This window comes from Peromyscus maniculatus, chromosome 15, assembly GCF_049852395.1.
Source record: "Peromyscus maniculatus bairdii isolate BWxNUB_F1_BW_parent chromosome 15, HU_Pman_BW_mat_3.1, whole genome shotgun sequence".
In the NCBI taxonomy this organism is placed as follows: domain Eukaryota; kingdom Metazoa; phylum Chordata; class Mammalia; order Rodentia; family Cricetidae; genus Peromyscus; species Peromyscus maniculatus.
The window spans coordinates 7,602,979-7,629,753 of NC_134866.1; the positions used below are offsets into that span (position 1 = coordinate 7,602,979).

The 26,775-nt window shown below is 41.2% G+C and overlaps 1 protein-coding gene across 3 annotated transcripts in view; it reads right to left on the reverse strand.

The window, feature by feature from the left end:
* The window catches only part of Sema5a (semaphorin 5A), a 474,447-nt gene that overhangs the window by 80,345 nt on the left and 367,327 nt on the right, over positions 1–26,775 (reverse strand). For all 3 annotated transcript variants that reach the window (XM_042261366.2, XM_076551679.1, XM_076551678.1), the window contains 2 exons: positions 10,655–10,862; positions 964–1,081 (listed from right to left, as the gene is read on the reverse strand). In XM_042261366.2, coding sequence (XP_042117300.1) covers positions 964–1,081; positions 10,655–10,862 — 326 coding nt within the window. The remainder of the gene's footprint in view (positions 1–963; positions 1,082–10,654; positions 10,863–26,775) is intronic.

The window sequence follows — 26,775 nt, forward strand, 5'->3', positions numbered from 1 at the left end:
CCACACAGGATCCTTTGTGTGAAGGACTCACCAGCCATAGGAACATTTGGGAAGGATGCTGACCTTCCAAGTTTTACTCTGCTCCATTTCCTTAAAAGCTGAGGGACAGGCTTCATTAGCACACAGTTTAGATAGGGAAGGGGCAGTTTCTGGAAGTTGCATTGGCAACTCAGAAACCTGAGACATGTCTAATATATCCAGGGAAAGTAAGGCCCCTGCCTTGCAGAAGTGCTTAGAACCAGCAAGCAGAAATCCACAGCTGGGTGACACAAAGTGACAACTGCCCCCGTACTTTCGAGTTACTAGCTACTGGTCATATGCTAGAACACAAGAAAGAAGACAGAAATAAAGGAAAATGGGTTTCTCTGCTCGAGGATCCAAGCAGACACACTGAGCACACAGTGAGATTTGCTTTTCTTGGATTCAGGGTCTGGCTGTAAATACGGGCCAGTTTTTCTTCATTCCTTGGGGTCCCATCTGGGAATGCACACAAGGCCACTTCTTTCAGGCCTTCCAATGACCCTGACCAAGGTCTATGAATCTGCTCCACGTGGGTCCACGGTAATATCCTTTAACTCATTCTTCAAACCTCTGCTTATGTCAGCTTCTGGAGTTACAGCCCCCAAGGGAAATGAATGAGTGTGGAAGTTCACATTTTATTAGTGTAACAGGGACCAGAGTCCACACCAAATTCTGTACAAAAATAAATAAATAAAAAAAAATTGTAAAGGCTAGGATCTTATGCTGAGCAGTGCTGTTGAATCTTAAGTATTTCAAATCAATGTAAAGCGGGTGAGAGCATCCTATGTGGCCCTCCTGCAGGCCAGGAATAGAACAACTTTAGGAAACACAAACGTGGGTTTGTGTTGGGTTTGCAACAGTGGATCCACCCGGAAAGGCGAGCCACAGAGGACTGCCTCCTAAGGACACTACTTTTGGAAGTTGGATGGGCTGGACACATACCGGACAGGTGGAGATGCTCTGCTCCCACTGAGTCATGCTCAGACTCTCCTCCAGGCTCGTGCACTTCTTCATCACCACATCCCAGCCACAGTAAGGGTCCTGGGCACCAATGCAGGCACTGAAAGCAGACATGGAAACACGCTGACTGTGCAGGTCACATACTGTAGGAAAATACTATACCACAGGATGTTCCTGGGAAGAAGGCGATCTTTCAAGTGTGACCTATGAAGCAGACCTAGGTGAGGTGGGGGCTCAGGGCAGGACTGAAAGCCCCCTGCTTCCTGCTTGGACATTACCTGGCTGTGACAGGCTGACTGGAACTGGGAGTGACCTGGTACTGAACTAGCTCAGTGCATTTCTGCTTGTAGCTCCCAAGAGAGGCCAAGGAGTCGTTTCTCACTGATAGAACAACACACCAAGTACGCCCCTCACCTTGGGATTTGCTCTGCCTGTGGCCTCACTTGCACCATCGTGGGTGACTGTAGCACAGCTACATTTAGAGAACCATCCAAAGGGCTCAAGTTCCTTTTCCTGTTCTTCTATTAAATAACATGACCACTAGGTAAAAACCACTTTCCCAAAGGGGAGAAGTTTGACAGACTTCCTCTTGTGCTCAGGATCCTCCTTGCCTGCAAAGCCCACATGGAGACCTGAAGCAGGGCTTCTGCCCTAGAGTGAAGGGTTTGGACTCCGAAACTCTGCCTGTAATAACAGCTGTTTTTCTACCATGCTGAGGGCTCTGGTTGTTTCTAACATTCCATAACTCTTTAAATATTACAACTGCTATCCAAACACAAATGCCCATTCAATAGAAAGCCCACATACTTATAATTTCCTCCCGTTCTACTCTACGCCAACCACTATGACTTATTATTTTTGGAAGTTGGGTCTTTTAAAGAGACCATATGGAAAAGGCAAGTTTCTGATAGATGTAGCTATAGTAAAAGTGGCATTTCCTTTTTAAATTTTCATTTCTTTACTCTAAAACTCAATAAGAATGCAAGAAAGAATAAAGATTTTTAAAAAATCCAATGAGTTTGAGGTACTTGATCGGAAAAAGTCACATCAACATTGTGAAGAACTTGGGGAAAACCAATTATTAGTATGATTTTATTTGGTCTCTTGACAATAATTTTGCCCCTTAGATTTAAATATCTGCTATTCTAAAACAAAAACATTAACATTTAATATACTACACCATAATTACCAAGTGTAGAATTGTTCCTGGGCCAAGGAAACTACAGCAGCAGGATTTAAAAAATGATTCTGTCAGTTATGAAAATAGCATCCTACTGTTGAACACACACAAAATTACTTCCCCCAAATCTTTATTCTTTCTTGCTACAATAGAAAAGACAGAAGGTTTTGGCAAAGCCTCACTTGGGAGGTGCTCAGGTGGGCAGGATACCAAAACTTGAAGCAACAGAAGCTCATCTCCAAAGCCTGAGGACCAAATCAAGAACCTTTGAGGCCCCTTAAAAACCGAGGCTACCCTGTAACTATTGCACACTTCAAAGGGCAAACAAAACACCGAGAAGAAAGCACATTTCTTGCACACATCTGAGTCTCTTTATTTTCTCAGAAAGATAAAGCGCTTGGTGAAGAATGTGTTGTACAGAGCAGAATCTGGTACAATAGGTACAGCTGTGAAAAAGTAATCTATGGATCTGTCAATTTGTCTTCAGTTTGGCTCAGACTGCCCTAACTTATTGTATTTTATGTGACAGGTTGCCTGTATGTAGCCAAGGCTGATCTTGAATCTGATGGCCTACTGCCTCAGTATTCCAGTTCCCGGGACATTAGCAATCATGACAATGTCCAACTGGTATGGTTGGCTTTTAACTTACAAGTGGAACATGGGGAGGTTTTGAACCTAATTTTTGATGGAGTGTGCATGTAGTACAAAAGATTACTCATGGGCAATGCCATCCTAGAAGGACCTATATTAACCAGCAGCAACACTTCATCAGGAAAGAAAATTCTTATAATGTGCTAAACTATTATGTAACTTCAGTCTCTGCTATTGCTCTTCTGACCACAGACCCAGGGAGTCTGAGTTCTTGCTCACTGTCATATACTAATGGCTATCCAGGGTCCAAATGAATTCCAAGTTCATAATGTTTTTATAGGTAAGATGTTTTCATGGTAATGGTTCCATTCTTAAAACCATGAGATCAGTAAATTATATAGCAACAAAAATCTTAGGGGGAGCTCAGTCACCACTGTTATTGACAGTTTTGGAGCAGGTCTGGAGTCAAGGATGCTGCTGCAGCTTGGGTTTTTCATGGAACCATTTGCACAGCTATGAACCTGAATCTCAAAGAAGATCTGTGGAGTAGCTATTAAATAGGGATGCATATGCTTAGTAAGGTCTTTTAGCTGTATTTCTCCACTGACAAATAAAACTACCTAGCTGACTGGTTAGAACACACTGATTGCTTACATTTTCAATTGGACCAGCGTCTTGCTGTCTTTAAATATTCAACAGGAAGGAGAATCACAAACTGCTGGTGAGCTAAAGGAATGCTAAGGGAAACTCAGAGCCTATAGGAATCAATTTTATACTCAACATTGTAGAGTGTTTCTAGCACACTTGACTGTTCTTATAAACCTGTTTGCTACCCCCACCACCATAGCAGTAACATGATTACACTGAAATAGTTCACAAATAAGAGACGAAGAAGAAAAGCACTTGTGATCCAAACGTGTAGACATGAAAGCTTGGTACTATAGAAGATAAGTAGACCACAATGCCTCTATATGATGTTGTACATACATTTTCTTTGTTTATACAGTGCAGCTGTACCAATATTTGTTATTATTGCCAGAGGCAGATCTATCATGAAATGAAGGCTCACTTCATGAGACCCACTAAGGTGATCAGTCCTAGGGATTTTGAATGTATCACACTACATTATCTTTAGTGGGATGCCTATCAAATAGTGCATACTTCATACATATCCTGCCTGTGTTAAGCCTTTTTCTAATAATCACACAATGTACAATAAAGTAATGTACAATTATTAGCACTAGTCAAGGTCATAGAAGTTTTTGTTCTGTTTTCCAACACATTTTGAGAACTTCCTCTTTACTTGGCAAGGTTCATGGGGTATTACAATAATGCTAAAAGATGTTTTGTTCCAGCCTGAACCCACCTGGAATTCCTTCTACAGACAGCTTTGTAGGACGATACAAGCATGTGGGTACATATGATTTCTCTCCCTGCTCTTTATTTAGACAGTTACAATCATTGCAGGCATAGAGAAGTTGCCACAGTCACCATTTAATGACTTCAAAGTAACCCACTGAGTGAAAAATCCATTGAAGGTGTCTGTCATGTCTTGTTGCTTAGTTCTAGAGGCTGAGAATTAGAAAACCAGTTATAATTCAGACATGACTTAAAAATAATTGGAAATCAGGTGAGGGGATTAATTCCTAGCATGGTCTAGGATTGGGTTTAATGATAAATCCATTTTGGAATAAAATGTAATACAACCCCAACCACCTTTGACTCAGTTCTACATTAGATATTCAGATAAATTTATTTATGGCAGAATTTCTCATTAGACTCTGAGCCCTACACAGGCAGGGTCAGGGATGTATCATCTGTCATCATACACTTAGGGATTGGTTTCGTGTTTGGAATGCATTAAATGCTATAAATGCTTTGTGAATGAACTGATGAAAGAAATCCACAGACTCCACAGGCTGAGCGAAAGAATGCCACTGTAGTTAAAACTTCAGGACACTGAGATTTGGAAATCGATAAATTAATTGTAGAAGGAGAATATTTGCTTTGTAAAGTGAATGTTCATCAAAAGTCCCTCCTGGATGCTTGAATGATACGCAACCTGTTAACTGAAGGTGCATCCCTGAGACCATGGAAGATACTGGTTTCCCAGCACGAGTTATACTTTTCCATTGTGCACAGAGTGTCTTCAGAGAACATTTAATTAATAATGGTGACAACCTATTAAGTTTACCTTTGAAACATTGCCCTTTAAAAGCAATGAATGTACTACAGTACTTAATTTCCATACAAATATTCTTAATGAGGTATTAATTCCTTTAGCTTAATGACACTATTACACACTAACTGAATTAATAGTGACAAGATACAAGCTCTGCCCGGTGAAGCCCAAGACTTTTTCTTAATGATTCTACCTTTCTTTCTGGTTCTATCAAATTCAATTCTAGGAGTGTCCATTTCCCATTTCATATGTAGGCTATGTCTGTTCCTGGGGCAGCTTTTCTTTTCTCCCTAGTTATGTCATACAATGGAGGTACTGAAGGATCATGGGCCTCTACTCTTCTTGCTATTTGTATCACCGTGCCTTTCTATGTTTTCACAAAATGTTAAACCACTCCCCCTGCCCACTAGGTTATGAAAAGAGAGCAGAGAAGGCAGAAGCAGTACCCATGTGTTAATTCATCAAATATGTACTATGCATTCTTTTAAGGTGCATATAGTGCTGGAGGCCCAAGGAACCTGGAGCCAGAGACCAACCAGGCTTTAGGGCTCAAGCTTCTGCAGCAAGACAGAAACTATGTTGTGCTTAGTTCATGCTCTAGGAATGTAAGCATTGCTGCTTACACACACTGTCTTTGATTCAGATGGATCCCTCATACACAGAATGCAAGCTCTATGGCCTGGTGGACTAATCTTATCTTGCAAAATGCAAAGAGTGTCAAATAAAAAATAATACATGAGAGTTTCCAAAGTAAAGAAATTCTATGAGGTTCAGAAAATATTAGGTTTTGTATTTGCAACTTGATAATTTATTTAGTAAGTTTAATAACTTGTATTCACATATATGTAATAGAAATACATCCAGTCAAAAGACATAGCATTTTAACTCAGGATTTAGTGAATGAAAGTCTATAGGCCACATGTATCCCGCTGAGTTTTACTTAAGCACAACACACACAGGGATGTTTTTCACTCCAGTACGCTGATGACCATTCATAAGCCCATCCAAACCATGAGGTATGGCTCAGCAGCGACACACCTTCTTAAGCTTCAACAGAATGTCTCAATAGTTAGATCCTAGGATACAGTGGGTTTCCAGGAGTTGCTATATAGTCATCCCCTTCCTGCCTCCCTGCTCTGTGAATTCTAGGGCTGATCTCATGAAGTTGGGCCCCATCACTCTGCTCACCCCTCTGGGGCTCTGCAGAGGTACTGGCTTCCTGTCTTGCTTCACTTAAGCAACAGCTGCAGGTTCTTCAATGGCTTAGCTTCTCAGAGAACCCTCTGGATCAGCAGGCACCTTGGTTGTCCTGTATGTAGCATTGGCCCCGGCCCTTTATGCTTTGGTGTTTTTCTGTAGAATACTGCATCTAAGTGCTGATGTTCTTTTCTGGTCTTGATTGGTTATATAAGTCATAAACTGTCTGAATCCTAAGGCAGCTCATATATTTTACCTGTCTGTTCACTGTCAAGCTTTGCTCAGCCCATAGCCTTGGTAGGGCAGGGTGAAGCTCATTCCTTGCTACAGAAATTGTATACTTGGAGTATTTTCCTTCCTTTTGCAAAGAAAGTTTACTGAGCTGTAGATCTAGCCAGTGCACACTTCCTAAAACGCCTTTAACAGTATGTGTCCTCCCACTGAGCCCTCCTTTCCAAGCTTTCTTTTGCGGAGACTTCAAGAGCTGTAGCTATCTTAGGATGTGCAAGACTTCCAGAGGAAGGAGGGGATGAAAGGCTGACTTCTAGATATGGCTCTGAAAGCCCGACTCTTGTGGTCATCTCTGCTTCCTGGCATGGTGAAATGGGAACTTTCCAAGTCCAATGCCCAAGCTTATCAACTCTCTCAGTGCCAGGTTCCGATTTTACATTGGAATATAAGTCAGGCAGGGATTCAGTTATTGGCTTTTCTGTCAGTTCCATCCTGTGCTCTTTCTTCAGAGGTCACATAATGACGCTGGCAGTGTACACCAAGAGCAAAGTGCCCAGGAGGTGGCACTCATGAGGTACTGTCAAACACTGACTTACAGCTGGGATGTTAGATTTCCAGGTACATCAAAATCCAGCAAATATCAACTCATGCCATGAAATATATAAATATATGTGCTCAATCATTGTATAAAAAAAGGATATTTAAAGAGATGACACCAACTCCAGGGCTCTGGGTTTGGCTCCACCATCTGTATGATTATCTATGCTAATTATTAAACAGCAGCATCCAAACATGCTAACATTAAAACGAATATATTTACTCATGTTTGTAATGAAATTTGACTAAACAATAACTTTAAGGTATTTTTTTTTTTTTTGTAAAACAACTTCTAGAGAAATGCCTATGCTACCATGCTGTTTTTTGAGCTACAATGAAGAGGAGTCATAGACAGTGTTGACAGCCTCCCCCAAGGGTGTAGGATCACCCTGAGAAAAACTGCAGCAGATACTCAGCTTGGGGTGCTTGAGGAAGGTTCCATGCTGGTTCCATCTGCCATATGGCAAGCACAAAATGAGGAAGCTGATAGGCAGATATCATGCTTAGCAAGTTCCATGTTCCTGGTCCTATACAGTCTGTCTCGACTCCAGCAGCTCCACATGAGATCCGACTCTATCTGTGGGGACTGCTCTGTACCAAGAGCAAACCATCAGTTTTGCCAATAAATCATTAGCATAGATTTGGGGTGCATACAGGCTGGCCCTGATCTCAGTGTGTCACAGAAGGAGATATGTGACTTTAAGCAGGGCACTGACATCTAGACTTTCACACCTTTATCTAAACAATGAGAATGGAATGGTACTCTACTTTCAGAATTGGCTTAATAATCAAAGAAAATGTAATAGAAATATAAAAACTACTAAAATTGTATGAATTGTCTTTGGAAAGCAGTTAATCAATAAAAGAAAAAATATAAAGATTTTGTGATATACTTTTCCTCCTCAAAAGTGTCATATTTACATTTGAAGCACATTATTTACATAAGCTCACTTTCTCTTTTTAAATATTGTAAAATTTCACTTATAAAACTAATTTCCTAAAGCTAAAACCAAATTATTGATATTTTACTACAGAATGACATTTGACAACAAAATTATCACGCAACCCTGTTATTAGTCTATTCCTAATCACTGGGCTTCATTAAGTCCATTTCTAGACAATGAAAATTGTTTGTCTAAAAACATTCTCTTTTTCCTATAATTCATTCTAAACATCCAAGCAGGTAGTGTTTATGAAATAGAGTCTTCTTGTGAGTGTTAACTGGGGAGGCTCTCCCATCCTTCCACATGCAGAGGACACTTAGAGAAGCAGCACATTAGAAGACACACAGAGGGATGCTTGGTTTGCAGTCTTTAGAGTTTCCTTCTCAGATGGAACACTAAGGGCCAAACACAAGCCGACCGACTGCAGCACACAGAAGCCCAGTGTCTCTGCTCACAATGGAGCTGTGCTCTCTTGCCATTTCACTCTGAGCAAGGGAAAAATAAACAGAGGGGAGATTCAGCTATGAGAGAAACATGAGCGTCTCCTCTCCTGCGGGGGCTGATGAAGATACACATGTGGCCTTATTCTCCTCGAAGGAAGCAATAACTGCTTGCTTCTGGCATCTGCACCTGGTGGCTCCAGCCTCTGTGGATTCAAGACTGGGTTGATGGACCATAGTATGAAAGATAGTGGGTACCGTACCTCTCTTGGTAATAGGATTGTCTTAGTTAGGGTTTTTATTGCTGTTAAGAGAAACAATGACCATTGCAACTCTTGCAAAAAAAAATGCTTAATTGGGGTGCCTTGTTTACAGTTTCAGAGGGTCAGTCCATCATCATCATAGCAGGTAGCATGGTGGTATTCAGGCAGATGTAGCTGAGCATCCTACATCTTGCAGGCAACAGGAAGTCAACTGATACACTGGGCAGTATCCTGAGCACAGGAAACCTCAAAGCACACATCCACAGTGACACACTTCCTCCAACAAGACCATACCCGCTCCAACAAAGTGGCACGTCCTAATAGTGCCACTCCCCATGAGATTATGGGGTCCAATTATATTCAAACTGCCACAATGACCCATGATTTAGTTCAGTGAGCTGAACGGAGCTGAGGCGACCTAGACTCATTGAAGTGAGGTAGAGTGAAAGCAATGGATTTTGTCATGGTTGCAACTGCACTCCTGTTCAGTGCCAGAAACTTCTCACATAACACAGGCCCATGTTGTTCTGACAATTATCCTGTCTTGACCCGAACAAGTCCCCAGGAGAACTTGGCTCTGCCAGAGCAAGACTTGGCAAACTGCTATCCTTCCAGCCATACTTGGCTACAATATTGCTCTGGGCGATCCCCCAGATGTCCCTGTTATCCAGAGAATGATCAGCACCCAGAAAGTGGTGACATGTGCTTCAGACTAGACTTGCAGAAATATACACAGGAAGAAGTTTCAAACAGCCATTGGTAAACATTAGAAATCAGACATGTACAAAAGGGGGTTGCTGATAAATGTCACTATCCACTGATAACGTTTATAGTCAACTTACTCAATAAGAGTGCCCTATAGTATTAACTTTTATGATTCTGAGGAATGTCATGCAAATTTCATTTTATAGAATAATCCTGGATGGAACTTTGTAATAGTTATGCATAAAAAGAAAAAAAAACACCCTTCCTTTTACATAAGAACATGCCAAGAGCTTGTGATTTTACTATGTATATATTATCCCATTTGATTCTATAGAATGTCACACATGTGAGGTGAGACAGTAAGGCTGAAGTACTTTGGGAGTCAGGGTCAAAATTATAGATGACAGGCATGCTATGAATTTCCTGCCTTAGGCTCCCTGTATAGAAACAGAATGGCCTATGCATGGCAGAATCTTACAAGCAGTACAGTGAAAAATGTCGCCCCCACTTAAACCCTCAGGTATGCCTTGCTTAGGGGAACGGACATGAACAAGACTACCAAGCCTCTCTAGAGCAGAATTGTGTCAGAGGCCAGAATTCATTTCCAGTTCCCAAGACTGCAAACATTACAGTACTAGTCATGTTTAAGGAGTTCACAGTCCCCTTTCATTTCCTAAGCACCTAGGCTTACGGGTTTCCAAACTACACTTCAAAGTACACTGTGGTCAACTCTGGACACTCCTTAGAAAATAAGAGGCCAGAGCAGGGGGTGTGGAAAGTCCTGATGGCACTTGGCTCTCCCTGTACCTGCAAGATTTCCTTCCTGTCTCTAATGCCTACACGATGATGGAACCTTAGGAATAAACTGTAGCCAAGGCTGCTAGGAAGCAGGACAATATGCGGTAGATGATCTATGAAGATGAAACTTGGGACCAGCATCAGTGCTGCTTCTCAGTGGGCTCTAAGAAGAGCACGGGCCTCCTTTATCTCACATTCTCTCTCTCATCTCCTCCCTCTCCCCTCCCGTGTGTGTGTGTGTGTGTGTGTGTCTGTCTGTCTGTATTCAAATAAAATCTTAACTTATGCGGGGGCACTAAACTGTAGCATTGTCACTGAGAGTTAATATATACTGAAAAATTTATCTTCACACCTATAACTGCTCATACTTGTTACCTACGTGGCTCCTCCAATGACAACCAAGGGTTAGTGGCATCATAGTAACTCATTTCCATGAAGACCCTGTATCCTGGAACGTAAGATGCATATAGATGTAAATTCTGACTGCAGGAGATTGGAAAGTCTTCTCGGCAGGCACAGATGCCCTCACCCTGGGGATTCCTTACCTGCGTGTTTGGTGGAAGGGGCACCTCTTCAGGGGGATCTTGGCCACATGCTCCTGAAGCCCCACGAACAGGACACTCTGGCTGTGGAGGATCTGCAGGCTCCTGATGGGTTCCCGCCTCCTCTCTGGGAAAAGCTCAATTTCTTCCAGCAAACAGCTACCTGAGGTCTGACTCAGGGGAGCCCGTACTTTCTTAATGGTGCCGTAATCTGCAAAGACAAGAAGGGAAGGAAATAAAGCATGCAGGTAGCACAGTCATCCTTAGAGATGCAGAGTGTGCACATAGCACACAGCCATGATCACCAGCTCATGAAGTTAACCGAGTTAAAGTTGCATGGTTGCGTGCATTGAAATGAAGCAACTTTCAATAATGCAGAGGACTCTTCAATGGGCCACTCTGGACAAAGGGTTTAGGCAGTGGTGCTCTAGGCAGACAGCCATGAGAATGGCCGATCTACCACTCACCTCTTCAGTTGCAAGACCAGGAACTAGGGCCATGCTAAACTTCATTGCTGATCAAAACAGCTGCAGAATAACAGGGGAGAACAATCCCAACAGGACAATCGGGGGTTCTTGATGTCAGTGAGCTGACTGCTGCCCATGCACAGAAGATACAAAGTGACTTGTGATGTGAATATAAGGTCATTTCTGTGAGTTTGAACTTGACTCATGTCTGAACTGATCCAAGTCTTCTTGGCCACAGGTTCATGCATTTAATATTGCCCATGGTGAGGGTTCTCTGCATCATGGAGACTCTGCAGACAGGTTGTAAGGGATGCAGAGCAGGCTCCTTTTAGCTCCGTGGTTCTCAACCTTGTTAAAGCTGTGGCCCTTTAATACCGTTCCTCATAATTTTTGTTGCTACTTTCTAACTGTACTTTTGCTACTGTTATGATTTCTAATGTAAATATCTGATGTGCAGGATGTCTGGTATGTGACCCCTGTGAAAGGGTCATTCGACCTCCAATGGGGTTGTGACCCACAGGTTAAGAACTGATATTTAGCTCACCCATCAGGTGTTTAGTGGGGATGAATAACCCTTGTGTCAGGGAGATGAATTGGAGCTTGAAGGCCACTGTTGCTGGCCTGCAACATCCAGACATCTTGAAGCACTTCTAATAACTATCACTGATACATGTAGTTATCTCAAATGCAAAAACTGAATAAACCCATATGATTTCAAGTTTCAAATCATACTGATTCTTCTTCTATAAACACAGAACTAGCTTAAGAAGTTATTTTAAAAGCAGAAATAAAACCAGAAAGTGTTCACTTGAAGGAGCTTCAAACAAATAAGTAAAAAAGACTGAACAGAAAATACAATTTTTACCTTTATGGAAGTCCTTAGATAAAAAGACCATTTACATTTAAAGAGAAAACACATGTACACACATATTAGCTTGACTTTTCTTAAATGTAAACCTGAAATTCATCCAATGAACATTTTCTCAAAAAACTGGCTACATCATCACATATAAAATGTTAGTAACAACATTTTTACTTCAAACTAGCTGGTTACATATATTAGCTTTTGAAAAAAAAAATATCCACCATACATCGAAGACTGAAAGGAGTGTGTCTGTGTGCACTAGAAAATGGGCAACAGTGTCCATTCAGAAAATGATTGACTCATGAACATAAATATGAAAGACCATGTTGATAAAGCCTTTATTCTATAAGAAAACCTCTTTCTGATTTAGTGACTAGAGTTCATGGGCTTGTGAAAATTTTATCCAGCCTTGGTGATTTTTGGTTCACCCTGCACAGGACCATGGAAACCATCAGTAAACAGAGCGTGGAGGCCTAGGCAGGGCATGATGGGAGCTTCAGGGACAAGGGCTGACTTGAATCCAGATGTCTCAGTCACGAATCTCTGAGACTTCCAAAAGAAACTGGCAGGTGGACCTGTCGGCTTCCCGGGGAGGAACAGAGCCCTCTACTCTACTGTGGGATTTCACAGCAACAGTGAGAATGTCAGTTCAGACCAGGGGCTGGGAAGCCGCCATTGGCCACTCTTGGTTAAGTGGCGTGGGCAGAAGAGTAGGAAATCACTGGGTAAAGCAGGACCTTCTAACCAACCTCGGAGGCAACAGACAGGAGAGGGACACGGGAATATTTTGTGAATGTGGCACCCTAGCATGGTTTGCAGAACAGAGGTTTAAACTAGAACACATTCAACAGGTATCCATGACCCCTTTCTATTGATGATTTATTTTGTTTATAAATTAACACTGTGAGAGACCTGCCAAAATTAATAACACCTCTGGAGTCAACTTCACTGGTATTTAAAATTCTTACAAAATTGCAGAAAGAACCAAGTTTTAGTAGAGCTTTAATAATTTGATTTCGCCGGGCGGTGGTGGCGCACGCCTTTAATCCCAGCACTCGGGAGGCAGAGCCAGGTGGATCTCTGTGAGTTCGAAGCCAGCCTGGGCTACAGAGCGAGTTCCAGAAAAGGCACAAAGCTACACAGAGAAACCCTGTCTTGAAAAACCAAAAAAAAAATAAATAAATAAATTAAAAAATAATAAATAAATAATTTGATTCCAATAAGATAACGATGATGAAAATTATTCAGCACCTGTTTTTTTCACACCCTGTATCCAGTGCTCCAGCCAATGGGATGTTAGCATTTGACTGAAAAATAGTAAACAATGATTTAAATGTTGATCTACAACCCAGGCTTCTGCTGTCTCTCCTTATCTATGGGTATCCAGTGACATGATGAGTCCCCTGTGGAATTATCATTCCCTGGGTGTCAGGATTATTATAGGGGGATCCTGAGCCACACAACAAAAGCTTCATTCCATGTCCTTGCAGCCTTTTCCTATCCTGCCTGAGCCCCATCCTTGCTTTGCGCTCACCCACTCCCTGTCAGGGTCTTACTCTCTGAAAGTGACCTTGAAGACCACAGCACAACAGGTGAGAAGCCACGCCAGTTCCTCATACTGACCTTACTTGGAACTTTATTTTTGCCTCTTATGCATCCACTTTTCTTCATTTCCTGTACAGCATTATATTGACCTTATTTTATCTTTAGAAAACTTGCGTGCTTGGCTCTCATCCTGATGTTTATGCAATTTTGTTTTGACATTTCTCTTTACTATGTAGTCATTTTTACCCCTTGTTCTTTCTTACTTCATGACATTCCTCTCAGTCTCTTTGCATCCCAATCTCTTATTTGTGTGTCCCGTCCCCCCCACCCCACCCCCGCACTAACCTTGTCCTTTTTTTCACTGAATTACTAATTTTATTTTCTTGTTAAATCATGTTTTTATTAATTCATTGGGCATTTCATACAGTGTTTGATCATATTCACATCTCCTTCCCTAACTCCTCCCAGATCCACCCTCTTCATTCTCGTGTACTTACCTACCCAAATTTGAGTGTTCTTCTTTTATTTTTAAACACATTGAATATAATGTGTGTTGCCCAACTCCTCTTGGCAGTGGGGTATGGAGTATCTACAAGGGTTCACATCATTAAAGAAAACTGACTCTTTCTCTCTCCCAACAGCTGCTGAATACCAATAGCCCTTCAGCTAGTGGTGGAATTTTCTGCCATCTCTCTGTACAACCGCCATGCCAGGATTTTGTTTGACTTGAGCTTTCACAGGCCTTGGGTGTACTGTCTCAATTGCTGTGCATTCCTGAGGGCAACGCCCTGCTGTATCTGGAAAACACTATTTCCTTTGACTTATTTCTGGATCTTATGATCTAACATACTGTATATCATTCATGCTATTTTCTGTCCTCTGTTCAATCATGATACAGTAGCTGGCATTAAAAACCTTTTTGAATGATAATCCATAGGTTATCCAGACCCTAACCGTCCACTCCACAGACTCACACAACCACAACTTTGAAGAACACTGGGAGTTCTTAATGCATAAATCTTTCAAGCACATGGAAATGTAAGTATCTATAGTATTTTAACATAGTATATATAATAAATAAATATACATAGATATTATGTAAATAAAACTTTGAACCAAAAATAGATGTGGTTAGGTCTACATCATAGTTAAAATTGAAAGACCACAAAACAAAAAAAGAATATTAAAGCTGCAAGAAAAAGCCCCTAAATTTATGAGGACTAACCATCAGGATAGCATCAGACCTCTTAGCAGCAGCCCTAAGCACAAGCAAAGTTTGGAAGGATCAAGTCCAGGTTCTGAAAGAAAGTGAAGAACAACCAACTAGGATTATCACCTCCAACTATGCTGTCATCTGAAACTGACAAAGAATAACAACATGTCAAGAGAAGCACAAACTGAAGCAATTCATGGTCAACCTGGCCCCACAGAAGAAACTTAAAAGAATTCAGAGGAAGAAGAAAGTCTTAATCTTGGGACACAGGAAGAAATACATTTTGTAAGAATAATAATAAAAATAAATAAATCACAGCCAAATCAGCAAAATAGGAAAACTACATATATGAATGGAGAAGCAGCAAAACAATATATATTTGAATCAACCAGAGGAAAGAAACAATGAAATAAAAAAGAATCAGTCAACATTCTTTCAGTGATAACCCAGAATATAAATGATCTTGGCTTCTTAATTAAAATACACAGCCTAGCTGATTGGATAAAAAATGCCATCCAACTGTTTGTTGCCTGCAGTTCATTCTCTGCTCTATATTTCACAATATAGCACACACACACACACACACACACACGCACACGCACACGCACACGCACACACACACACACACGCGCACACACACACACATACACACACATGCACACACACACACACGCACACACACACACATACACGCACACACACATGCACACACACACACACGCATACACATACACACACACACACACACGCACACACACACGCACACACACGCACACACACACACACGCACACACACACATACACACGCACATACACACGCACATACACACACACACGCACACACACACACACACGCACACACGCACACACACACGCACACACACACACATACACACATACACACACGCACACACACACACACACACACACACACACGCACGCACACACACATCAAACACGTTGTCTTTGGGGGAGTATCCTTTCCCCAGCTCTCCACTCGACACATATTCTTTCTTAGTAAATGGTCTCTATTTCTGTTTATAAAGAATCATCAAACATGCAGTGAATCAGAGGCATCTCTGGCAGTACTTCCATGTCACACTGTAGCATCTGATTGCTGCTTTGATTCCAACCACACAATATGAGCACTTTAAATTATCTATGCCCGCATGCTATAAAAAACAGATGCTGCATGAAATACCTTCGCTAGGATTTGAGACTACTCTATGTTATGAATTCTAGTGTTTTTACTGGACATACAAAACTTTCTGTCTTATAGAAACATGGTGGTCTAATTATAGAAAACAAAGAGTTTTAATAGCTTCTACCATCATTCCTTAACACAAAATTATCAAATCAGTTTACTTTGTATTGTATTGTATTGTATTGTATTGTATTGAAATGTTTGGTTTTAAAAACTGCTATTTAAGTTTGCTGATGAGTTCTATGAAAAACTATTAAATTTTGGCTTTGGACTTGAACAGAATTTCCAACCATTTCTGAAATGGCCAGATGTAGACATATGTCTGCCATTTTGTACTATGTATTTACACAAAACAGCATTCTTAGCATTGATGGTTATGAAAGCAAATTAGTAATTCACTTTGGAAAATGTTAAAAGTTTTATCTCAAAATACCAAATATCAACCAAGTTTTAATTGTTTATACAAGATTAAATAAACACATTCACTATCCTGCAAGTTTGGTGTTGTATTTAATAAATAAAAGGTATAGGTATATTTATATATATAGAATTTGTTTTTACAACATTTTCTTTATGCTTTATTGTCAGTGCATGTTAAATTTGCATATTTATTTGTCAGGTATACATATCTCAAGTCACTTGAAAATTTATCAAGTGAAATGGAATCATGAGCAGAATTAGTTTAAGAAGAACTAGTCTAAAAGAAGCACACCTCACTGGCAAAGATACATGCAGACTCAACAGCAAAGGCTATAAGTGAATATACCAATAAGGTTGAAGGAACAAATAAATAGAAGTATCTGAGTCACATCTGATAAAGAATTCAAGACAAAATTAGTCAGAAGACATAAAACGTCAAATTATATTGATAGAGGGAACAATTCACAACACTGGAGGCATATTCAGGCAGACACGGTGGCATATCCATTCTTATGTTTAAAAAACAAGGCAGGTAGGTAAACACATTTAAATGATTATATATGAGATGAGCATTTCTAAGAGCAAGGGAAGAGGATGGCAGCCTGAAGATATAAAGGTTATACTCTGATGTGTCCCTCGACCACTCCTCCACATATTAAATATGTGAATCACATATTAAATATTGCTGTGTTATTTCATTTCAACAAAAGGTTCTTTCTCTATAAATGCTTGATCATCTCTGAATGTGATGATTAATTTTCATGGTTATCTTGACTAGATTTAGAATAACCAAGGACATAAATCTCCGAGGGTGTCTATGAGGACATTTTTAGAGGTATTCAACTGGAAGTGGAGGACCCACCTTGAATGTGTGTAGCACTCTCTCATGTGTCATGGTCTCAGACTGAACAAGGCGGGGTGTGTGGGGGAAACAGCATTCTCTACAGTCTACTCCCCAGTCCAGTGACCCCCACCTCCACCTTTCTTGCCAGGATGGACTGTGTCCTTGGAACAGTTCCTCTCTTGAGTTATGTCTTGTTAGGCGTTTGTCATAACATGACAGCTAACACACTGGACCGTCCCAATTGCCTGGTACTTCAATTACAGTGATCCCAGGAAGGTGAAGTAGCAGTGTGCAGATGACACAACCAGTATCTACCCATACCTACAGTACTGCAGAAGGTAATAGAGGGAAAATTCAATAGAGTGCAGACATGAACCCAGAGCCTGGACTCTGACTCCTGTGAACGAAGGGATTATAGCCAGGTAGCTGATGACCCTGGGAGTGGATGCAATCATTGTGAGGTCATTGCAGAACCAGACAGACTGACACAAAACAGTCATGATCTAAGAGAAGGTTCTACTCTTCTTCATTGCCTAGAGTTTTCTATTCTCCTAGAAGGGAAGCTTCCACTGCTCTTTCTTGGAATGTGGCTTTCTACCACAGTTTTGGAATGACATTGACAAGGCAGGATGGCCACTGCCTCAATACAACACGTATGTTATAGTTCAGATCCTAACCAATTGTAAAGGCTGACACAACATGCTGATACAGATGGAAATCAAGAAGAAAACAAAACATGAAGTACTGCATAGTTTAATGCCAAATTTACAAAAACTAGAGTCATGTGAAAGAAGGGAACCTCAATTAAGAAAATGTTTTAATAAGATCCAGCTATAGGGCACTTTTCTTAATGAGTGACTGATTGAGGGATGATTCAGTCCATTGTGGGTGGTACGATCCTTGGACTGGTGGTGCTGGGTTCTAGACAAGAGCAGGCTGAGTAAGCCATGATGAGCAAGCCGGGAAGCATCACCCCTCCATAACTCTACATCAGCTCCTGCCTCCAGGTTCCTGCCCTCTTTGAGTTCCTATTCTGACATCCTTTGATGATGGACTATAACATGGAAGTGTAAGCCAAATAAACCCATTCCTTCCCAAGTTGTTGTTGGTCATGATGTTACATCACAGCAGCAGTAACTCTAACTAGGACACATGATGTATTATTCCAACATGAAGCTAAAAGGTTTACATGTACAAAGATAAAACTATAGAATATGTAGGTAAAATTTCCCTCTAGAAAATTATGCCAATTTTTTTCCCTTGGAGAATATGAATGATGATTTGGTCTTTAGCCATCTCTAAGTGGAAACCATTGTCTAAATGAAACTCTCCAATGACATGACATTAAGATTGGCAGGGCCTACAACAACACTTTCAGTTTTGCAGTTGAGGAAACCAAGGCCCAGTCAGGCTCCAGAAGTTCAAAGGACAGACTACCAAGTCAGTGTTTGGAATCTTTTTACATAGACCAAGTGCTTGGCCTGGATCTGTCCAAAATATTTTTGCTCTGAAAGTACAGGCAGAATGGCAGAGAATCTCCCTGACTGTCCGCTGTCACCAGCAGCATGGCCGATGGGTCACCGAGTGCCAGCTGAGAGAGAGGGCAGAACTGTGGAAAGCGGTGACTTCTCAAGATGGAGCTGAAGCTCTGCTTTCTGGGCCTGTGCTTATCTTCTGGATTTCACTGCAGGAATAGCAGACCCCTCTGAGATGCTAACCCCAGGGCATGTCTGACTGACCCATGAGCAAATGAAGCAAGCACTTCATCAAAACCACTTCAAAAGAGGAAGCAAAGAACAACAAAACCCCCAAACCAGAAAGAACCACTTCTGTTTCATTTTAAAAAAATTCAAGACTTAAATAAAGGTTTGCATGAGCACTAAAGTTTACAATAATACACGGCCTTTATGTAACCATTTGCTCTGATACATAAGGTGTCATGTACAAAATTTTATCATTAGTGACTGAGATTTAATTGTATTTTTGCCTTTGGGGGGAAATAGCAGATCTTTACTTATCATAGGTGGTTTCTTCAAGATTCTATTTCTCACTTAGCATTAGTCAATTTAGATGCAATCAGTTGTAACCATCTCTCTCTGGTGAGCAAGTACGCCATTTAATAAGACAGGAGCTGAGATGAACTCGGCTGCAGCCACTCAAAATGAAGAGATTGAAGTTTAGGTTCTCTGTACCCCAGGATGTGATTGTGTTTGGAGATACAGTGTTTTAAAATGTATTTGAGATAAAAGTGGTCAGTGTAGGTCCTCATCTGATGGGACCGGTGTCCTTACAGGAACAAGAGGCACACACACACACACGCGCGCGCGCGCACACGCACAGAGAGAGAGAGAGAGAGAGAGAGAGAGAGAGAGAGAGAGAGAGAGAGAGAGAGAGAGGAGGAGGAGGACCATAAGAGAGGGGTTCATATTGTAAGCAACTTATCATTTTTAATTATTTTCATGTTACCACATATATGAATGTGTATATATACATAATACAAGACTATGAATATATTGACACATATATAGACACACATATAAACACACATATACACACACACACCTATGGCATAGAGAAGTTATAGAGGGTGGTACAGTGTGGTAGTATTGTGTTCCCCAAAATATTGTGTACCCTAATAAACTTATCTGGGGTCAGAGAACAGAACAGCCACTAGATTCTTAGGATAGGCAGTGGTAGCACACGCTTTTAATCCTAGCATTCCAGAGGCAGAAATCTATCTGTTCAAGGATACAGCCAAGCATGGTGACTCACGCCTTTAATCCCAGAAAGCAAGCCTTTAATTCCAGGGAGTGGGAGTAGAAAGCAGAAAGGTATATAAGGCGTGAGGACCAGAAACTAGAAGCATTTGGCTGGTTAAGCATTTGGCTGGTTAAGCATTCAGGCTTTGGAGCAGCACAGTTCAGCTGAGACCCATTCTGGATGAGGACTCGGAGGCCTCCAGTCTGAGGAAACAAGACCAGCTGAGGATCTGGGGAAATGAGGTACCTGTGGCTTTTTCTGGTTCTCTGATCTTCCAGTCTATCCCAATAACTGGCCTCAGGTTTGATTTTATTAATAAGAACTGTTAAGATTCCTGCTACAGTACAGGACAGGTATAATTTTGATAATGTGTTTGGATTAAAATATAATAATTCCCATAGAAGATGCTATTGTTCAAACCTTTGTGTTAATATCTCTGCTGGGCTTTGTGGAGAAATCACTACTAAGTGAGCATTCATAAGTGAACTATGAAGAACCTGAGGAAAACATCTCTGTTTATAAGATTTTTGTGTGTGAGGGGGGTAGTGGTTGTGTGTGTGAGAGAGAAAGACTGTGTGTGTGTGTGTGTGTGTGTGTGTGTGTGTGAGAGAGAGAGAGAGAGAGAGAGAGAGAGAGAGAGACTCTGTGTGTGTGTGTGTGTGTGTGTGTGTGTGTGTGTGTGTGTGTGTGTAGATCCACAAGCTCATGGGCACACATGTAGAGGAGGATATTAAGGGACAGGCTCTATCCCTCTCTCCTTGTATTCTTGAGTCAAGGACAGGTTTCTCAGTGAATCTGCAGCTAGGCTGGCAGCCACCAAGCTTGAACACCTTGCCTGTTTCAGTCACCCCACTGGGGTTAAAGGCATGTGTGACACCAGCTTTTCACCGGATTCTGGGGATTGGAACATAGATCTTCATCCTTGTGCAGTGAGGACTCTAATCTGGCTAAACCATCTCCCCAGCCCTAGATTGAAGTTTTTTGAGCAGGGTTTCTATAATTTACAAGCATTTCAAAAGTAATATAAAAAAATATTTTGCAGGAAGAAAGCAATGGGATAAAGGATGAAGGGGAGAAAGGTAAGGAAAAGAAACACAGCATTTGTTATCACTGTGTGGAAACAATACTCGTTATTTGATATTTGGGCATGATCATATAATATTCAACTCACTGCAGCTTAAACATGATTCATACATGAAAGCCGTTGTACTTTATTTGAAAAGTGGCCAATCTTAATACATCTATGCACCAATGAAAGATGACCCAGAAAATTTAAGATTTTAAGAAGAGCAGCCAAATATACTTTCAATATATAGGATAAACATGTTTTGTCTGAAATGTAATAATGATTTTAGAAGATGGAGATCTTCAAGACACAGATGCATGACTTCACATTGTAAGTAAAGGACAATAATCCTGCCAACAAATAAAGGTAAATTTCTCCAGGAAGACAGTTAAAGATGGAGGGATTATCACAAAGTGCTAAATCTATTATTTGTGCTCTGTTCTTTATCACATCTCTAAAGTCTGTCATATTTTAAGAGTATGTTTTCTATTCAAGTTTCCATGCACTGAATACAGAACAGAAGTAAAGCTTTTGAAAGGCATGTGGCATCTTGGACAATGGGCCCCTGTAACGGTCAGAGATTCACTGTGGACTCCAGGACCACTCACCCAGGAAGCTAAGTGACTTTATTTCTCATTGTACACTAGGCTCGGTCTGCTTCTGTACCACTGTAATCCAGAGGCATTTTTTTTTTCTGTTTGTCTCATCGACCCAGTTACTGCAAAGATATAGAAAGCCTTTGTATCTGCATCTGCTACCATCCAAGCATTACCAGTGCGGTAATGATGAAATACCTTCTCCCACTCACTGGGCAGCCTGTTGCTATAGCAACAGATCATTATATAAAGTTCATCAATTTAGCTAGCTGCTATCCCAATGTGGCAGACAACTAATACATTACCAAAGTTCTTTCTCTTAACTTGAAATCTGAGCAAATGAATTAAATCGCTCTTGGCACTTGGAGTCAGCATTACATTTATATACCAAAGGGGAATTCAGGGCAAAAAAATAGGTCTTGCAGGCCAGTACATGCCTAAAAACCAGATTTTAATTAACTCTTTTATCAGATTCAACTCATTTTTCCCTAAAAAAATATGATCACCAGCTGAGACATTCAGTCACATATTACAAGCAACATTCTTTAATTTCAAAAAATTATATTCAACAGTCTATAAACCCAGATGTCACACCACACAGGCTATCTTGTTGATTGTATCCTTGCTCACTTGAAGAACAGTGCCTAGTACACAGTGGGTACCAAGTAAGGGCACACAGTTCATAAGGTGCAACAGAAACTAAGTGCCTGGACCGGGCAACTAGCCCTAACATCATAATCAGGTAACCTCTGCCTCTCAGCCCATACCCATTTCACAGTGTTGAGGTCACTAAGGGAGTTTATAGAGAACACTGAGAATCAGCCATCATTCCTCCCTCGCTACTGCTTGGCCTGCATTGAAACATCCAACCTAGCCAGCTTCCTAACTCCATTAGTACTCACTCCACATAAGCAGAGGGAAATGATATTTCTTTTATAGCAACTTTGATTGCCTTGCAAAACAAAAACTTCAATGGCCCTTTCAGTAGGCTGAATCATAAGCTGGTGCTCACAGGAAATTTACCACTGGAGTTTCCTGTGAATAAAAACCATATTACATTTAAAACCAGAGTGCAATTAATAGAGTCCCATGGGTATCCTTTCCGAAACTCTCATCTAACCTCACAGCTTAAATCTAACTCTAGCCATTCTGTTAAGGAAGCAATTCAGGTTTCTAAAAGGAAATTACTTGCCTTGGATTTATTGTATCTAAATTACAAAACAACCACCCAGTTGGCAGCTCTTGTCTGACATGGACCAGGCAACACAGCAGTCTAAATTACCCCCTCACACCCAGTGGTAAGATTTACACTCTGTCTGCTCCCATTAGTTATCGATTAAGACAGTTAAGAAAATCTGGGCTAAGCGCTTTTGCACCTATGAAACATTAATTTAAAAGAATAATGATGACTCTTTCCTCAACGGAATAGGAAAATTGTTTTGTCATTCTTCTGAGTTGCTTCATTATGCCTATTATAAAATAATGCATGATGGACCAGGCTGTTTGGAAGCCTGAGTCTGTGATCGCTCTTCAAGCATGGTTATATCCATTCTTATAGCGATAAGACAAGCTGAGGTCTCTATTACTAGCCTAGAACTTTCCACGCAGGTTCAAAGAAATTGTGCCTCACAGTGAGACCTGCCATGCACAACAAGAGCTCAGGTTACAAAAGAGAACTAAGGGACTTCTCTTTGGACTTAATATGTCTCAGTACCAGATAGCAAGAATTTGGCTTCTAGGATGAAACACTCAGTGGGAGCTATTCCCCGAATTGAGCATCATCTCTTTTCTTCCTACCCACAGTTCCAGTGGATAGATAGCCTTAACTCAACTTCCCAAACACCAGACCCCTTCTCCAGTGGCAGGTACTGTCTATTCTGCATTTTCTCCTGAGTAGACCATTCTTCTACTCTCCTTCAGGGAGCACCTCTAGGAGCTGGTACCTCTCATCTTTACTCCAAGCTGCTTCTGATCTGTAATCTTGAGACCCATGCAAGGTAATTCTTGATTCAATGCAAGCAGTTTGTGGGATTAAACCACAGAACAAACATCTGCATTATTACATGGTGTCAGCTTCCCTTGACATCAGGTGAGGAGCTAGCACATAATCAGGTGCCAGGTGAGATTTACTGAATGAAGGAATTGTCAGGGTTTCCTATTTCTGCCATAGATGGAATTCCTCTAAGTTCAGCTTGGAACATCTCATACTTTTGTTGTTGTTAATCCTGGATAATAGCAGAGAACCACGTAATTAAAATTCTGCCATTTGTTTGAAGAGCTCAGGTAGATATATTATCCATTGATTTCTCCTCACCTCTCTTATGTTTTCCCTGAGACATATCAAAAAGGCAAAGAGCTAATGTCGTTAGGGGACAGGAGTTTGGAAAGGAAGTTGTGGGAAGAGCAGACCTTTAAGTGTAGCAGGCTGGTTCCCAAGGTTTATAATATCAGAATGAACACTCAGCTATTCTTGAAGTGGATATTCCCAGTGCAGCTCCAGAGACCGGGATTCAGAAGGGATGCAGTATGGCAAAGACCTAATGCCAACTCCAGGTGGACCTATGCAAGGAGTCTAAGATGTAATCAACCAGTGATTAAGGGCCATTGATTTCAGGCCACATCACCGTAGATGGCAACAGGAGAGTGGTGCAGTAGAGGATAGGCTTCTAGAAAAGGGATTTCCTGAACATCCCTGTGCCCCAAAGGATGCATCACATAAAGCACTGGGCTCAATTATTGCTTTCTACAAAGCACCTACTGTACAATAGCCATAGTCATGACACTGATGATGGGTAAGAGGAGGGCACCAGGGCCAAGAGTACTCCCTCTATTCCAGAAATGTTATCTTGCATGTTAAAACTCCCACAGAAACGGGAAAGGCCTGTAGGCAGGGTGTGAACATCTAGTTGTGTGTGGCAGGAAATGGACAGGCATCTCTTCACTCTGATGAGAAACTGCAGCAGATAGCGTGCCTTCTCAAAGTGGATATCATCCACAAGCTCATGTGTCAGAAGAGCTGGTCTCCAGCTGGTGGCACAGTTTTGGAAAGCTGTGATATCCTTTGGATGTGAGACATGGCTGGCAGACATCAGGTTCTACAGGTGGGGCTTAAAGGTGACAGACAAGCTTCAGCTCCAGACCAAATTCTCTCTCTGCTTCCTGGCTGCCGCCAGGTTTCCCAAATACATTGCACTGTAGCTCAAGCCTCACGCAGATTTGAATCCTTTCTTCTCTTGCTTCTTTTAGGTATTTTGTTACATAATGGTTACAACATTGCCAACTGTCCTTTAGCCCACACAGGTAAGGGATAAAGCTAACTCAACATATGCTTGAAAATATGGCTAAAATATTTCGCCAAGCCATGTTGTCCATTTCTTTTCTATAAAAATTTCATTTCATACTAATTTCCTCCTTGAGATGAGGTGCCTTAGCTAACATCAGAAGAGTTATATTTAATGTGAATTTGTCCCATTCTTCAGAGATTTGTTGCAAATCTCTCAGCAACTCAACTTGCAGACTCCTTCACGTTAAGGGCTCAGTCTACAGTTACAGTTAGTTGAAGACCTACAACAGTAGTTGACAATTGGCTATTTGCCATTTCTCAAGAAACTAAGGACACATGTCCTCACCATTTAACCCCAAAAGAAAAGAACATTACAATATTAAGGCAAAAGACATATTTATTAGCCTGACGGTGTAATTTCACAGTGTTCAGTTTATATACATGTCAAAGTATCAAGTGGTGCAACTTACACACATTTTTTTTCTAAAGTACTGCAATGGAACCTGAGGTCTTAAACATAATATTAAGAAAGTGCTCTACCACTGGCCCAGACAGACACACACACACACACACACACACACTCCTTATGCTGGGAGACAGTTCACTCTGTAAAACTGCTTGCCATACAAGCATGTTGATCTGAGTTGGATCCCCAAAACCCACTTTAAAAAGCCAGAAAGGAAGATGTGTGCTTAGAATAGAATCCCAGCACTGGGAGGTAAAGTCACATGGATCTCTGGGTTTTGCTGGCCAGCAAGCCTAGCTTAACTATCAAGTTTCTGGCTAATTGGCGTCTCAAAAATTAAGTAGATACCTCTCGAGGGAGAACACTGGAGTCTGATCCATGGCATCTACATGCATATTGATGCACACATGTACACAAACACACAAATAGCTTCTACATAAACATGCACACATATATGTACCCTACATGAATACACACACACACACACACACACACACACACACACACACACACACACACGTTTATGTGTGAACTCTGATCAAGACTGATAGCCTAGTTGTCACACACCCAGGAAAAGACAATGCTGTTCTATAACAAAGTATCTACAGATTGCTCAGCTCCTCAAGCTAACCACTCAGTATTGGGTCACCACCTGACACTGCCTAGTTCACTTCTGACTCAGCATGGCCACACATTTGCATTATGCAAGAATCAACCAGTTTATGCGTTTATTTACTGGTATCTGGTCATGAACTCACTACAAAGACTTCAACTTTCTGTTGTTTGAATCCTCAGGTCCATGCCTCCTGATTTCTTGGAACCAAGAAAGGTTATCACCTGGCAGAATTACTTTTCATTTGCTAGCACTGTATATGGGAGGTGTGAACTGCAGTAAATGTATTAAACAGTGGTGTTTGGGTCAATAATGGAGCTGAACAATGTTTATTATCTAGTACTTCTCCAATAGTTTCTGAGGTTCAGATGAACAAACATTGTTATTGCTGCTTGCAGCTCAGTACAGTACTGCCATAGCCTGGGGCCTATGGTCCCCATGTGTAATAGGCTATTCCTTCCAGGTTAATGTGTCTACTGAAGGACAAGCATATAATAAAGTATGGATATTCTTTGCCATTTTTACCCCAGGACAGTACCAGCTTTGTATAATATTGGCAGAGTCCTCACACACCACTCTGCTCATCTTCAGACATGGATACAGTTTGGTGGTAAAAAGTTTTGAGGCAAGAAAAGGCTCCATATGGGATATGGGTTGGGATTTCATTGTTGTTTTCCTAAGAGGAAGAGGACAAGGGAATGGAAAAAGGTGGGAGAGAAAAACAAGAAAGATGGCAGCCAGCTACCTATACCTTAGGAAACCCAAAGTGGTGAAGGGCTCAG